Source organism: Pelmatolapia mariae, linkage group LG2, assembly GCF_036321145.2.
Source record: "Pelmatolapia mariae isolate MD_Pm_ZW linkage group LG2, Pm_UMD_F_2, whole genome shotgun sequence".
Taxonomy (NCBI): Eukaryota; Metazoa; Chordata; class Actinopteri; order Cichliformes; family Cichlidae; genus Pelmatolapia; species Pelmatolapia mariae.
This window is the reverse complement of record NC_086228.1, coordinates 32,350,217-32,364,360: the sequence shown is the minus strand read 5'-3', so window position 1 is coordinate 32,364,360 and position 14,144 is coordinate 32,350,217. Positions and strand designations below refer to the sequence as shown.

General features: G+C 41.4%; 1 protein-coding gene across 1 annotated transcript; it reads right to left on the bottom strand.

The window, feature by feature from the left end:
* Nucleotides 1-300: 300 nt before the first annotated feature.
* hspa9 (heat shock protein 9) lies at nt 301-9,105 on the bottom strand. Its single transcript, XM_063498873.1, has 16 exons — nt 8,789-9,105; nt 7,961-8,019; nt 7,599-7,686; nt 6,876-7,057; nt 6,611-6,735; nt 6,451-6,524; nt 5,018-5,124; nt 4,707-4,869; nt 4,537-4,629; nt 3,897-4,106; nt 3,171-3,398; nt 2,871-3,093; nt 2,406-2,500; nt 1,933-2,025; nt 1,695-1,835; nt 301-1,333 (listed from the first exon to the last, which is right to left on the bottom strand). The coding sequence occupies exons 1-16, from the start codon at nt 8,867-8,869 to the stop codon at nt 1,250-1,252; spliced, it is 2,046 nt and encodes a 681-aa protein (XP_063354943.1). The 5' UTR covers nt 8,870-9,105; the 3' UTR covers nt 301-1,249.
* Between the last annotated feature and the right edge of the window lie 5,039 nt (nt 9,106-14,144).

The following is a 14,144-nucleotide window of genomic DNA, read 5'->3' as shown; positions in this document are numbered from 1 at the left end:
GGTTTCTGGAGCAACAACTTGTACACATAGAACCAAGCCTACCTGGCTCTCTTTTCTCCCTTAATGGCACTGTTTTTTCAAAAACTGATTTCTTTGCTCACACTGTCTCTGTCCAATATTAAAGTTTCATTATATGAAACAAGCAAGTATCACAAATGCGCAAGAAAATAAAATCAGGAACGTGGCAAATACTAGAAAGAATAAAACACATGAAGAAAAGAAAAAAAAAACCCACAACACTCACATATTTCACATTTTTATTAAAAAAAAAAAAAAAAAAAAAAAAAAAAAAAAAAGGCAAGTTACTATGATTCTCAGTTTTCACTTCATTAATATAATCACCCATCCCATACCTTCACAATAAACAGAACTTTCAATTCAATACACTACTTCCTGCTTCTTTTTAAAGTAGAGTACTCAACACAGCGAGTCACTGTACACAGAGCAGTTTCTGGCCGTCAATGAATGACACAGTTGCTCCACACTCCTCATGCATGACTCTTCTTTCTCCTGTTGTCTGTCAGAAGTGAGCCATGATGTCATTTCAGCATCTAGTTAGCTGTCCCATCATGTGTTGTGTTCAACCCATGCTCGGTTTAAGGTGACCAAAGAAGTGCATTTTAAGAGCCAAAAGGGAGTTTCTCACATACTTATATTCTTAAAATTCTCATCTCACAGACATACTTTGAATTTACTGTTTAAGGAATTGGCATGATGCCAGAAAATGTGACCACATGATCACAAACCAGTCGTTACAAGTGACGAAATGAATGCAAGTCAATGGAGTGCACTCAGGACAACAGGGAGGGGGACTGGCAGCCTTCCGAGATGTTAATAGAGTACACCAAAAGGAGACTTTTCTTATTCAGCGCTCTGTACCACACCTCTCAGAGTGAACCGGTACAAATAAGTGCTATGAACGAGCATCCCACTTTGAGAAACTGAACAAAAGAAAATGTGATATCTTCAACAAGAAAATGTTTCACTACCTCAGAATGGAAATTAACATCTTTGTAAAAATAAACAACTTTTTTTTTTTCCCCAGACAGTTAAATTAGAAATAGGATATCATGGGACACGGAGGAACATACACTGACATTTATCTTTTCTATTTTACTGCCAAAACACAGTAGAATGTTGTGTTACGCAAGAATGACTCGGGCGATCATCGTTCCGCCTAGTCCACCACACAAGCCCAACAGTCCTCTGCTGTCATGGTCATCTCATGACAGCCAAGTACTAATAAGATCTACTGTTGGCCTTCTTTCTTCTCTCCTTCTGAAGAACTGGAACTGCTGCTGCTGCTGCTGCTGCTATCCCGCTCTGCTGCCATCTGCAGGAACAAAAGGAATTAAAGACTTTCACAAACACTGAGCAGAATTTTACAAAGTCCACATTGCTGCAAAACCGCTGTAATCTGTGTGACCTTTTACTTCTTTTGGGTTTGTTCACCTCTAGTTTTCCCAAATTTTTATGGACACTGCACATACTAAGATATGCCTTGTTTTCAGCCAATAGCTCTTTGGTAGTCAACTTGTTTGTCCAAAAATACTCTTATTCCTGTTACTGTTAGCATTTTTCTGATTCAAAAGATTCTTGGAAGCAAAATGTAATAAAATGAGGGTCTGGTCAAGACTTTTACAGTACAGCACACACTGACATACGCAATTTCAAGGTAAGTAAAAGCTTTCTACCTTCTTGTAGGCCATTTCAAACAGTTTGAGTGATGCCTGCTGCAAGTTGGTTGCGGTCTGCTTGATGTTCTCTCCTGTCTCAGAGTCCTTATTGGTCAGCAGATTCCTGACCTTTGAAATCTCCTCCTTCAGCTTGGTGCACTGATTTCACAAAAATAGGGGGAAAAAAATAAGACAAAAATCAAGCACAAAACATTAATTTAATCTGAGTAAATTACAACAAAGTCTACAGCATTACCTCATCAGCAGGGAGCTGGTCCTTGAACTCTTCCATCTTGGATTCTGTGTCATGGATGATGCCCTCAGCCATGTTGACAGCCTCCACACGGTCCTGCAGCAAGACAACTCAGTATTTACCAGATACTAAAACCACAGACACAGTGGTGAACCATCATCTGTATGTAAGACGTGTGCAACTTCTAGGCCTAAAAGTCCAATGTGGAAATGCCTGTAAGCCAACTGAACAGATGTAACTGGGGGCGAAACGGCATTGGAGTCCTTTGTTTGCAGCTAGTTTCAAGTCTGCTCAACATAAAGTGTCTTGAGATGACCAATTAGGAATGAGCCTTGTATAAATAAGTCTGAACTGATTTATGTGTTTTAAGATGCACATTTTCTGTGTTGCACTGAGTTATGTTGACAATAAAGTGCCCATCAATCAAGACGGTGAGATTTCACCCCTGACTTTTCTCTTTTCAGTTTGACTGTTACCTTCCTCCTCCGGTCCTCTTCTGCATACTTCTCAGCATTCTTGATCATATTCTCAATGTCATCTTTACTGAGACCTCCTGATGACTGGATCACAACTGTAAAGGAGGAAATGAGATATTTATATGTGCGCTTTGACTTTTACAGACACCAATTCAAACCGAGTCATAATGCAGGAAAAAAAAACAAAAAAAAAAACAGTTGTCTGAAACAAGACTGAGTAAGGGCTATTTGCTGTCCCAATTGATTACAGTAACATGCATAAATATTAACCTCCCTATCTAGTCTGTCTTAGCAACAACTGTAAAACTCAACCAAGTTAAGTGTTAATATTTATCTAATAATGCAGATTATTTTCTGCAGTTTGAAATGTCTTTTAGCTTGACTTGCTAACACATGAAGTGGGGAAAAAAAACAAAAAAAACCCAAAGTTCTCAGCTTTCAGACTGGTTTACTGTGTGCACTGACTCTGCTGCTCGCGGCCTGTGCCTTTGTCCTTGGCCGACACATGGACGATGCCGTTGGCGTCGATGTCGAATGTGACCTCGATCTGAGGGACTCCGCGAGGGGCTGGAGGGATTCCTACCAGAGTAAACTGACCCAGCAACTTGTTGTCTGTTGCCATCTCTCTCTCACCCTGGCACACTTTGATCTCCACCTGAGTCTGTCCATCAGCTGCTGTGGAGAACACCTGGAGGGGAACATGTGACACTGTAGATCACATGGGGCTTCACTGAGACTGTGGGACTGCAGTCCTGCTTTAAGTACCTGGCTCTTCTTGGTGGGAATTGTGGTGTTCCTGTTGATGAGCTTGGTAAAGACACCACCCAGAGTCTCGATACCCAGCGACAGTGGGGTCACATCCAAAAGCAGCACATCGGTTACATCGCCAGCCAGAACGCCACCCTGGATGGCTGCTCCAATAGCGACAGCTTCATCAGGGTTCACAGACTTGCTGGGGGCTCGGCCAAACAGATCCTGGACTGTCTGCTGAACCTGCAGGGCGGAGGTGAAGAAAAAGTGTCAATTATGAGTTATGCATGCATTAAAATCAGCATTTTAGAAACAAGAACCAATTATAAAAATCATATTCAAAATGCAGAAAACGTTGCTTATTTACTCTTTTGTAAAGGCACTGTTCAAATCTATGTTCTTATTGTCGGTGCACTAGGGTTGTGGAGATAGAGATCACGTCAAAGTTAATGAGCTGGTAATGAGCCAACAATTCAACTGTCAAGCTGCCGAACCCTAAAGTGCACCGCATGTTAGCTCAACTACAAAAAAATACACCCATTTGCAGTGTATAAATGTCATTATGTCCCCAAACCAGACCACACATTTGTGGTGTGTACCACTTTGTCTACTGTTAATTATTTGTTGCCATGGAAGCTGCAGAACTTACTCGTTTACTCCATCTAGTCCCACAAGTATAAAGTATTTACACCCTGAGTTATTTCATGCACTTTGGTGGTTTTAAACATCTGTCTTGTGTACCTTGGGCATGCGTGTCATGCCTCCCACCAGCAGCACCTCTCCGATGTCTCCTTTGGACACTTCAGCATCCTGCATGGCCTTCTGGCAAGGAGCCACGGTGCGGCGGATAAGGTCAGCCACAATACCTTCAAACTGAGCACGAGTCAGCTTCATGTTAAGATGTTTGGGACCGGAGGCATCCATAGTCAGGTAGGGGAGGTTGATGTCAGTCTGTAAGACAGAAAGAAGGACGATCACTGAGTATTTAAACAGTTACAAAATGCTTTTAAACTCGGCACTGTGGTTCATTTTGTGTGACCCTGTACTAGGCCTGGCCTGCGGTCAGAATCAGGACAGTCCACTCTCACTGGGCCAAGTCCTGTAGCAGCACAGCAGCAGCGGATTCTAAAACAGAACCTGCTGCACTGAAGCAAAAAAACAGGAGCTTCATCTACCAGCACTGTAACACTGAGCCAGAGACAGATTATCTGGACAGCTGACTGAGAGCTGGCACACAACATGCACTGAGACATGTGATGACGAGCAGTAACCAAAATCAAAACATCCTAAAGCATCTGTGATACATCAGCCATTTAGTGTCACCATTTCATACAACTACACAAACTCATTAGCTTCCCATGAGGATAAAAGCTGGTAGTACCTGCAGTGAAGAGGACAGCTCACACTTTGCCTTCTCCGCAGCCTCTCTGACTCTCTGAAGAGCCATGTTGTCCTTCGTCAGGTCTACACCAGACTGAAAAGAAACAGCGCAGGTTGAAAATGCAAAACTTCACAACTAGATCAAGGCTTTAAGACTGTTAGAATACCCACCTCTCTCTTGAACTCCTTGACAATGTGTCTGAGGAGGTGCTGATCAAAGTCCTCTCCTCCAAGGAAGGTGTCACCATTGGTGGACTTCACCTCAAAAACTCCCTTCTGGATCTCCAGGATTGAGATGTCAAACGTACCTCCACCTAGATCATACACAGCAATACTGGAAACACATTCATACAGGTTAACACAACAACAGAGCGAGTAGTTGTATTCTTCTATGTACAGGATCATCTATCATCTTTCTTAGCAAGTACTGATACTCCTAAGCATAGCAGTAAACATCAGAAGGTTTTTTCTCTTCCACTCACATCTTATCTTGGGTCTTGTCCAGGCCATAGGCCAGAGCTGCAGCAGTTGGCTCGTTAATCACACGCAGGACGCTCAGACCAGCGATCTGCCCGGCATCTTTGGTGGCCTGTCAAAGAAACAAGTTGACACAAGTATTGAAGATGAATTGTTACTTCTATCATCAAGTGCATTCCAAAGCAGCAACACAGAAGCTAATTATCTGACATCTACATATCACCTTAACTGCTCTGAGACTGAGGTAGACTAGTCTTATCAAAAACTTTGAACAGCAAAAAAAAAGAAGAAGAAACAGAGCTGCTCGCTTGGAAGGATATTCCTTATGATTTTAGTATGGGAATGCAGTTCGTTCTGGCTGGTACACCATCAGTGAATGTGCCAAGAAGGGGAAAATAATCCAGGTTTCATCCCGCTTGACCTAGAGCATCAGGAATTTATCTGCAGTTACTGTGGCAACCTGCAGATACTATGAGCTACTTTTAAAACTGAAAATAATGATGAATAATACTCAATAATGATAATGAGTATATGATGAATTACACTATACCTTAAAACAGCGGTCCCCAACCCCCGGGCCTCGGACTGGTACCGGGCCGCGAGAGTTGAGGCTCAGGTGTGAAATGTATGGTTTTCAGGGTTTTTATCGGTTTTCAGCGTTATTTTGTTATCATTTTTATCGTTAACTCGGTTTTCCTGGGTCTTTTCACGCGTGTTATGAATAAATCTTCTTTTTTTCGGTACCGGTACTGGTTTTATTTTGTTGTATTTATCCGCGACACCTTAAAGACCGGTCCGTGAAAATATTATCTGGCATAAACCGGTCACTCCTGACTTCCTCAGCGGTCCCCAACCAAAAAAGGTTGGGGACCGCTGCCTTAAAATATACATGTATTGATTATAAATCAGGTTGGTGATTTGAACATGAACTTGAACAAATTATTCTATCCTGTGTGAATTGGGTTAACAGTGATTCGGTGCTCTCCTGCCTGGATGTCTGAATCGTTTTTATGTTCCAAAAATAGCATCAGTTAAACAATGAAGGCATACTGCATGACACAAATCTGTGGAGGGGATAAAATATCAGTATCATAGGGACAATACAATTTATAAATCACATTCTAACTGAATTTAAAACTATATTTTAAGTATGTATGCATCAGTTAAACATGTTTTCGGAGGTTTAAATAGATTTACGTAAAAAGGTGCTGCAAGTTGCTCCACCCTAGTGGAAACATGATACAGTCTGCTACAGTTAGTAACCCCTGAATCTTCTCAGTGTCACAGCAGGAAAACAATAATTCACTTCTCAAAAGCTGAGCTTTTCTTAAAAGACCCTGGTGGAGGCCTGACATCAGCTTTTAAACATTAATATTTTGGTGCTCATGTGAAAACGTTTAGCAACGTTTCCTTCAATAGAAAGCCTTTGTGTGCATACCTGTCTCTGAGAGTCATTGAAGTAGGCTGGAACAGTGATCACAGCATTCTTCACCGTGCTTCCCAGATAGCTCTCTACCACATGAATATGAAGTAGTCAAAACTAATGCTCACATGTGCAAAACATTTAAATTATCTTTTGACTGTCTGCACAACTATACCTGCAGTCTCTTTCATCTTCATAAGAACAAAGGCTCCTGCCTGGCTAGGGGAGTACATTTTGCCATGAGCCTCAACCCAAGCATCACCATTTGATGCACGCACAATTTTGTAGGGAACATTCTTCCTGTTGATGGAAAAAAGGTCATTTTTTTACCCGGCTAAGTTTATTTCTTTCATTATATCCAACATTTAAAAAATAAACCTTGGATTTGAGATTTAAATGCAATAATTGAGAATCTTTTAAAAGGCCAGAAATGAACTCACAGATCTTTCTGGACCTCTGGGTCTTCAAAGCGCCGTCCAATCAGTCTTTTGGTAGCATACAATGTGTTCTGAGGGTTGGTAACAGCCTGGCGTTTAGCAGGCATGCCCACCAGACGCTCACCATCTGCTGTGAAAGCAATGACTGAAGGAGTTGTCCTGGCTCCCTCTGCGTTCTCCAGCACCTGAACATAGATGAGAAAACATTTAGATTGGAGGAATCATTGTTTACCAGATCAGATTCATCAATCAACCCCGGTTTTTAAAGTTGGAGGAAGAAGAGAAAAAAAAAACAAAAAACAAACAAAAAAAAAACCTAATGTTTTTTAGTTTTTTCTCAAAACGGTAGAAAAACTACAGAGAAAAAAATAACTTTGGATTCTGTTTACACAAAGGTACCCATTTCTTTACCAGGGATGCACTGATCTGATGTTTAACTTTTGTTATCAATCATATCCTGGGGCAGTGAGGCTCTTGAGTAATGCTGCATCAGTGTCAACGAGCCCATCTATTTGGCCAGTCTGATTTTTTTTTCCTGTTCTGGTTTACTTACACGTACAGTAACAAACTTTCATTGAGTTAATTAACACAACATTTAGTTTACCCACTTAGAAGTTCTCTAGTATCAGCACTCAGGGTGGGTTCCATTTCCATAGATACTGCTAGATTAAAGATAGGGGCTTAAACAAACAAACAAACAAACATGTGAATCATCTAAAGCATCACCTTGGCCTGTTTGCCCTCCATGACTGCAACACATGAGTTTGTGGTTCCCAGGTCAATCCCAATGACTGCACCTTTGACGGCTTCAGACCTGCAGCACATACACTGATAGTGACAAACTCAGCAGACCTCATGTTTACATCAAAAGATCCAAATTTCTCAGACTTCTATTTAGAAATACCAATACAGAATATGGCATTCTGTTTGGTGACAAAAAAAAAAAAAAAGTCTTAAATTGGGAATATGAATCACAGGAAGTGAATGTATAGTTTTACCTCTAAAAGACAAAAATTGCCAAACCAGCACCAACGTCATGCTTTCAGTGCACGTTCATATAATGCAGGCACTTTAATGTTGATACTCACGCATAGTCTCTCCTGGAGAGGGCTCTAAGAGCATCTGGTTGGAAGCCGGTCCAGCATGCCTGAGAATAAAGAACAACGCAGTTACACAGCTGTTAACTAAGACAAAATATCTGCGATGAACTCACAAAATTCGACATTTTGAACCTCAAAAGGAAAGATCCAAGTATAATTAAAAAAAATAAAACAGGATGATGAAAATTGGAAGAACCAAAGCATAGATAACATTATCGGAGTCACAAACAAGCACATGTGACAAGAAACCATTCTTAATAGTGGGATCCAGCTAAGCGAAGCCTGTAGAAGATCGAGCTCTAAATGCGTTACTTAAACTGTGGAGCTGGAGTGCTGGTGCTGGAGGAGGGGACGCCTCACTGAAGGTCACAGACCCACAGCTCTGCTACAGCCTTGGAACCAGCTCAAAACGAACATTAAAACTCACACACTAAAGCAAAATATTTAAGCAGATGACGAAGCAAGTAGTACCTGCTTCTCTAATGACCGCTCTTTGAATAACAGCTGCCAGGTAGGTCCGGTATCAAATGGAGTGAGCTAGCACGCGTTAGCTTAGCCCCACAGATATGAAACACAGCAGCACATCGAATGCTAGAGCGGCGACTCAATACTATGTTGTTATTGCACATCTCTTCTCGTGACACACATTTATTACAGTGTCTGCTGGACTGTGCTCCTTGTTAGTGACACAGTAATGATCTAACCACGACTAAATATGCTGTCCTCAAGCTTACGCTGTTAGCATCTAAAGTTAGGAAGCTAATGGCCACATCGTAATGCAACGCTCATACATCTACTTAACTGTTTGACATTTACCTTTTTAATCAAGGACGAAACGCTTCTGATGTTGCTCCTCGTGGGAAGAGTCCTTGAAACGCTTCGGGCGACGCTCAACATTTTCACAACTCAGCTAACAGGCTTGCTAACTTCAATTTTAAACTACAGCGTTTTAAGTCAAAGCACACTCTTCAGATAGTTCGGCAGCGAAGGAATGCTAAAATATTTCAGCTTTCCGAGCCTCTTCAGACTTTAACGCAGCGTCTCCTCAGAAAACCGCATAGAGCTCAGCTCCAACAAGACTGCTCGCCTCTGGACTGCAACGGCAAAAGAACTGCGAAGCTTCTTCTCGAATTATCCAACACATGTTGCACCATGCACCGCTCAAGGACCCCGAAATGGGCTCTACAATGACTGCCTGATTATTTTTCATCGATAGTAAAATGCCTAAAACAACAGTTTAAAATCGAATATGCAAATCGATTGGAAAAACTGACATTAATTAAAGAATAAAGCTGTCTCATATAAAGATTAAATATATACCGGTGGTTTTTGGATGTTCGCGGTTTTGGCACGGGCAGGGCAGACGCATTTAGTGGGCCTGTGAAGGTCATGATGTAACGTGGGGTATTGAAGAGTTTCACGTGTGTTACATCACGGATGCTGGAAGAATTTACCGGCTGTAATTTACCGGCTATTCTCACTGCTCTGTTAGTCTATTCGCCGATATGACACGAGCAGCATTTAGATATGTATCCATACACACATTTGCCAACAATGTGATAGGGTAATAAGAGTCGCACTGTGTGAGGAAGTCAGGAGTGGCAGAGAAGTATGTGAATTTGGTGTTAGGTGGGACGAGAACAGCTAGAGTGGTACTGAGCTGTGTGGTAGGAGTAACAGGCTCAAGGCCGGGGCGAGGTTACATCAGTGATCGGCTCTGATCCCCTTCTTGTGACGGACAGGTTAACAGATGAGGTCAGACAGGACTCTTTGTGGACTATGATGTTTCCAGACAACGCTGATCTGTAGGAAGGGGCAAGGGGAAGAGGACCTAGTGAGGTGGAGTTCACTCTTTTCTGGAGAGTAGAGGAATAAAAGTCTGAAAAAGCAAGACAGAATACATGTGTGTGAATGAGAGGGAGACGGGTGAAAAAGTGAACATACAAGACAGCGCACAAGAAAGGTGAAGAAGAGTCCAGGCAGGGTGGATAGAGTGAAAGAGTGATTTGTGGTAAAAGGATGGCAGCATGACTGAAAGCGAGATTACAAGATGGTAGTGAGACTTGCTATAATGTATGGTTCGGAGACGCAAAAAGACGGGAGGCCAAGCTGGAGGTGATGGAGTTGAATATGTTAAGATTGAAAGAAACCAGCATGAACAAGATTAGAAATGTATATATCACAGGGATAGCTCAAGTTGATATTTTGGAGAAAAAGTTAGAGAAGCAAATTGAGATGGTTTGGACATGTTCAGAGGAGCGATAGTGGATATATTGGACAGACCATGTTGAAGATGGCACTGCGACGCAGGAGTAAAAGAGGAAGACCTCACAGGAGGTTCATGGATTTAATGAAGGAGGACATGCAGAGGGCTGGAGTAACAATTAGAAGATCCTAATCCTATGGTGACCCTTAAAGGGAGTAGCTGAAAGAAGAAGACACACACTTGGCAAACATTAACTTCTCCTCAAACTTGAAGCAACACATTTTATACTTTTTACACTTAGCATAAAACAGCATATATTATACAATATTATGAGGAGATTTCATGTTTCCTTTGAAAAAACTGTAACATCTGTGCTGTTTCCCAAAAATATGCATGTCACAGACTATAAAAAGTATATACTATATATACTGCATGGTGGCCCAACCATGCACTTTATATAACAGATTGATGTAGCCACTGTAATGTCACCCATTGGTTAGTGAGGTCTCTAGCTGTATGGAACTCCAAAGTGTTCAAAATTAAATAAATAAATAGGACATGATGAAATAAATAACTATGTGAATAAATAAGACACAGATATGTAATGTGAGAATGATATTGTGAAATAATGGAACACATTTTGAAAAAAAAAGCTCATTATTGTGAAATATATTGCATTCTGCTATATAAATTTACTTATTATTGTGAAATATTATTTCATGGTCATTATTTTTCACAATAACAGAGATTATTTCTGAGGCATTTTATTTATTTCCAGCCGTTTTTAATCCAAAATGGCCTTTTTTCAAAGTCAGTCTTTATTTCAAAATCCCGTTTTTCCCAATGGCCTATTTATTTCATAATGCGACTTTTCAGCAGAATGACTTTGTCTGTCAATCAGTGTGAGTGGGCTGGACCTTTGCTCCTATTGGCTTATCTTTTACTATCGACTAGTTTTCCTGGATACCTCCTCCGTGGACGGCTGCCACAGCTAGCAAAAACGTGCTAGGTCAAAAGTCACGGAGGATGGCGGACTGGTGTGAATTTGAAAATGTTAGCTCAAACAGCTGCAAAACCTATTTTCCCAGCACGGGCGTGTTGAATTCTATAAGATAAAGCCATAAATACGTGTGTCTGAGTCTTCTATCAAAAGTTACACACTCAAAAAAGTCAACTAAGGCAGTTGTTTGATTAATTCAATAGACATTTGTCTATTTAACATGAACATATTGAGTTTAGGTTTTTAAATCATTATCAGTTGTTGGTTTAACATAAAATAACAAAAAGTTTAATGAACTAGATTTGCATTCTTCAGTTCAATTAAATGTAATTATTTTAAATCAACAACTCTAAAACCGATGCCTAGTGCGCATGCTCAAACTTCCCAGAAGTGAAGAGGCGGGAACGCGGAGAAAGTTATATGTGTTCAGTGAACTGCCGTTTTCCTCAGCGGAATCTTCCACAATACAGGTAAGTAATAAATAACTGAAAATATCTTAGTCAAACGAAGTTGTTCTGTTGGTTAATTGTTTAACAATGTTTTTAATTCCAAATGTTTAAGTTGTCATTAGACAGCAGGAGTGGAGCAAATACAGTGAAAATCGGGTATTAGACGGTGCCAATCGGTACCGTCTAATACATGGGCCCGTATCCCTAAAGATTCTGAGAATCCTCTCAGAGAGCTCCTAACTTAACCTAAAAATTCCTTGCCAGGAGTTTTAGCTTAGAAGTGATTCCAGAACATTTGCAGTGAACTCTGAGCAAGGAATGGATGGAAAATCCTATCTTAGTGAGGAGGTGTGGTTGACCCCGTTGCTAGGTATGAGTCATCATTTCAAAAGCCGTGATTGGTTGATCCTACAAGTTTGATGGAAATGAGCTTTTGGTGAGAATGAGCAAAGGATGTACCCTCAAATCAATAAACATAATTATACACTCTAATCTTATGCTGACTGTAATTGTAAATAATATTTCACATTCAAGAAAATATCTGGAAAATGAATAGTAAGCTGTAGGGGTTATAGCCTAACATTAAAATCTAAAATATGTGAAAACTTAAACTCATTACACCCTGTTCAAATAATGATTCGTGTCTTATTTGCTCATATTAACATCCTAGCTGGCATATTTTGTACTTTCACTCCCATATGGACCCCATTGAAAACAAGATGGCCTATCTCAAGGGGCTGTCCCTAATGAAGTAGAAATCACAACGTTACAAGTCCAGTGTGGTCTTAACGAGGGTAACACGGCTCAGCTTTTATCAATGTCTGTGATTGCTGGCTGGTCTATTTATAAAGGCTTGTTAACAAATATCCTACAAACACAGAAAATGGAGAAAAAAAGGACTCGCAAGCCGAACTGGACTGAGGAGCAAGGTTTGTTGCTGGCCCAGTTGGTGAACGAACATAAAGGTATGTTACGAGGAAAATTTGGCCCAACTGTCACTAGCCAAGGCAAGAGGCGCGCCTGGGACACAATATCCCAAACAATCAATGCCTCTTTTCCACTGGTGGTGCGGATAGGCGACGATTGTGAGAAAAGGTGGTATGTGCTGCAGTCCAAGGCAAAAGATGAGATTGCAGCACACAAGCGGGAATCCTCACTCACAGGTGAGCAAAATATTATAGCCTACCACATAATCTGGCAACTTGCTCCTGCTGGCAAAGTTAATTTACATGCCTAAGTACTGTGTTCATTGACTGTTTCTTTCTAGGGGGTGGACCACCTGCAAAGCGGCTGTCCCAGGTGGCCGACACTGTCTTTCAAGTCCTGGGACACTCTGAGGTCAGTGTCACCGGGCTGCCAACAGGCATTGACACATCAATGATGCAGGCCCTTGAAGTGCAGCAAAGGTAGGACACAGGGTTATTCATATCTACAGTGTTTATTCATTGCAGAAGCCATTTCATGTGTTATCCATGCTCATTGTATCAAATTAATTTAATCAAAACAATAATTAAACTAGGCCTATGTATTTCTGTAGCATGGAGCCATCACAAGAACCGGGCCCATCAAGTTTGCCGATGAGACTGCTGCCTGAACCATCTGCAGCTGCTACTCAGGATAGCCCGGCGGATCAAACACCATTCCCATCCGCAGCACCTGCTCCGTCAGCATCCCTGCAGGAGAGCAGATTGCAACTCACAATTGATGTGTTTGAACAACAAAAAAAAAGTCCTTTCCCTTCAGGAGGAGTACTACCGCCTTAAAATTGAACACCTAAAAAATAAACCATTTACAGATTGTGTTCTGTGTCTTGCATTTAACAATTGCAGGTGATGTGCAGTAAAACTGTGGTAGTTCTTAATACCATCACAAGTTCTCAAAAGACATGGGGCTACAGCTTGCCTAAAATGTAAATTTGTGAAGTTTGCCCTGTAAGGCAGTCCACTCTGGGCTAGGTTCCCCTGTGGAATGTAAATATCTTCTTCACCACCATCCTCATCGTTGTCTTCATCCTCATCCTCCAGAGGTTCTGCAATCTGTCTAACCTTGCAAATATTGTGTAATATTGCACAGGCTATGATGACTTTGCTGACTTTTTCAGGCCTCAGCCGCACCTCTCCGTGGAGAACATGAAAGCGCCTCTTAAGCTGGCCTATGCCACGCTCCACCACCGCTCTTGTTGTCTTGTGGGCCCTACAATAAAATACAGAGACCTTTAATTATTTGATGGAAATATTGCACTACTTGGATGCTCTAACATATTGCTTGCATTTCATTTCCGTGGTTTTTGTATTGTTTGGCTTACCTGTTATAGTTTAGTTGGGGCCCTTGGCGTGGCTGGAGGTAAGGTGTAAGGAGCCATGGTTTGCATGGGTAGCCACTGTCCCCTAACAAGTGGCAATTAGCTGGCACATAGCGTCTCTCAAAAAGCTGTCTGATGCCACTCTCGGAGAGCATTCTCGCATCATGTGTGGAGCTTGGCCATTTTGCCACAATGTCCAAAATCTTACTGGCCGC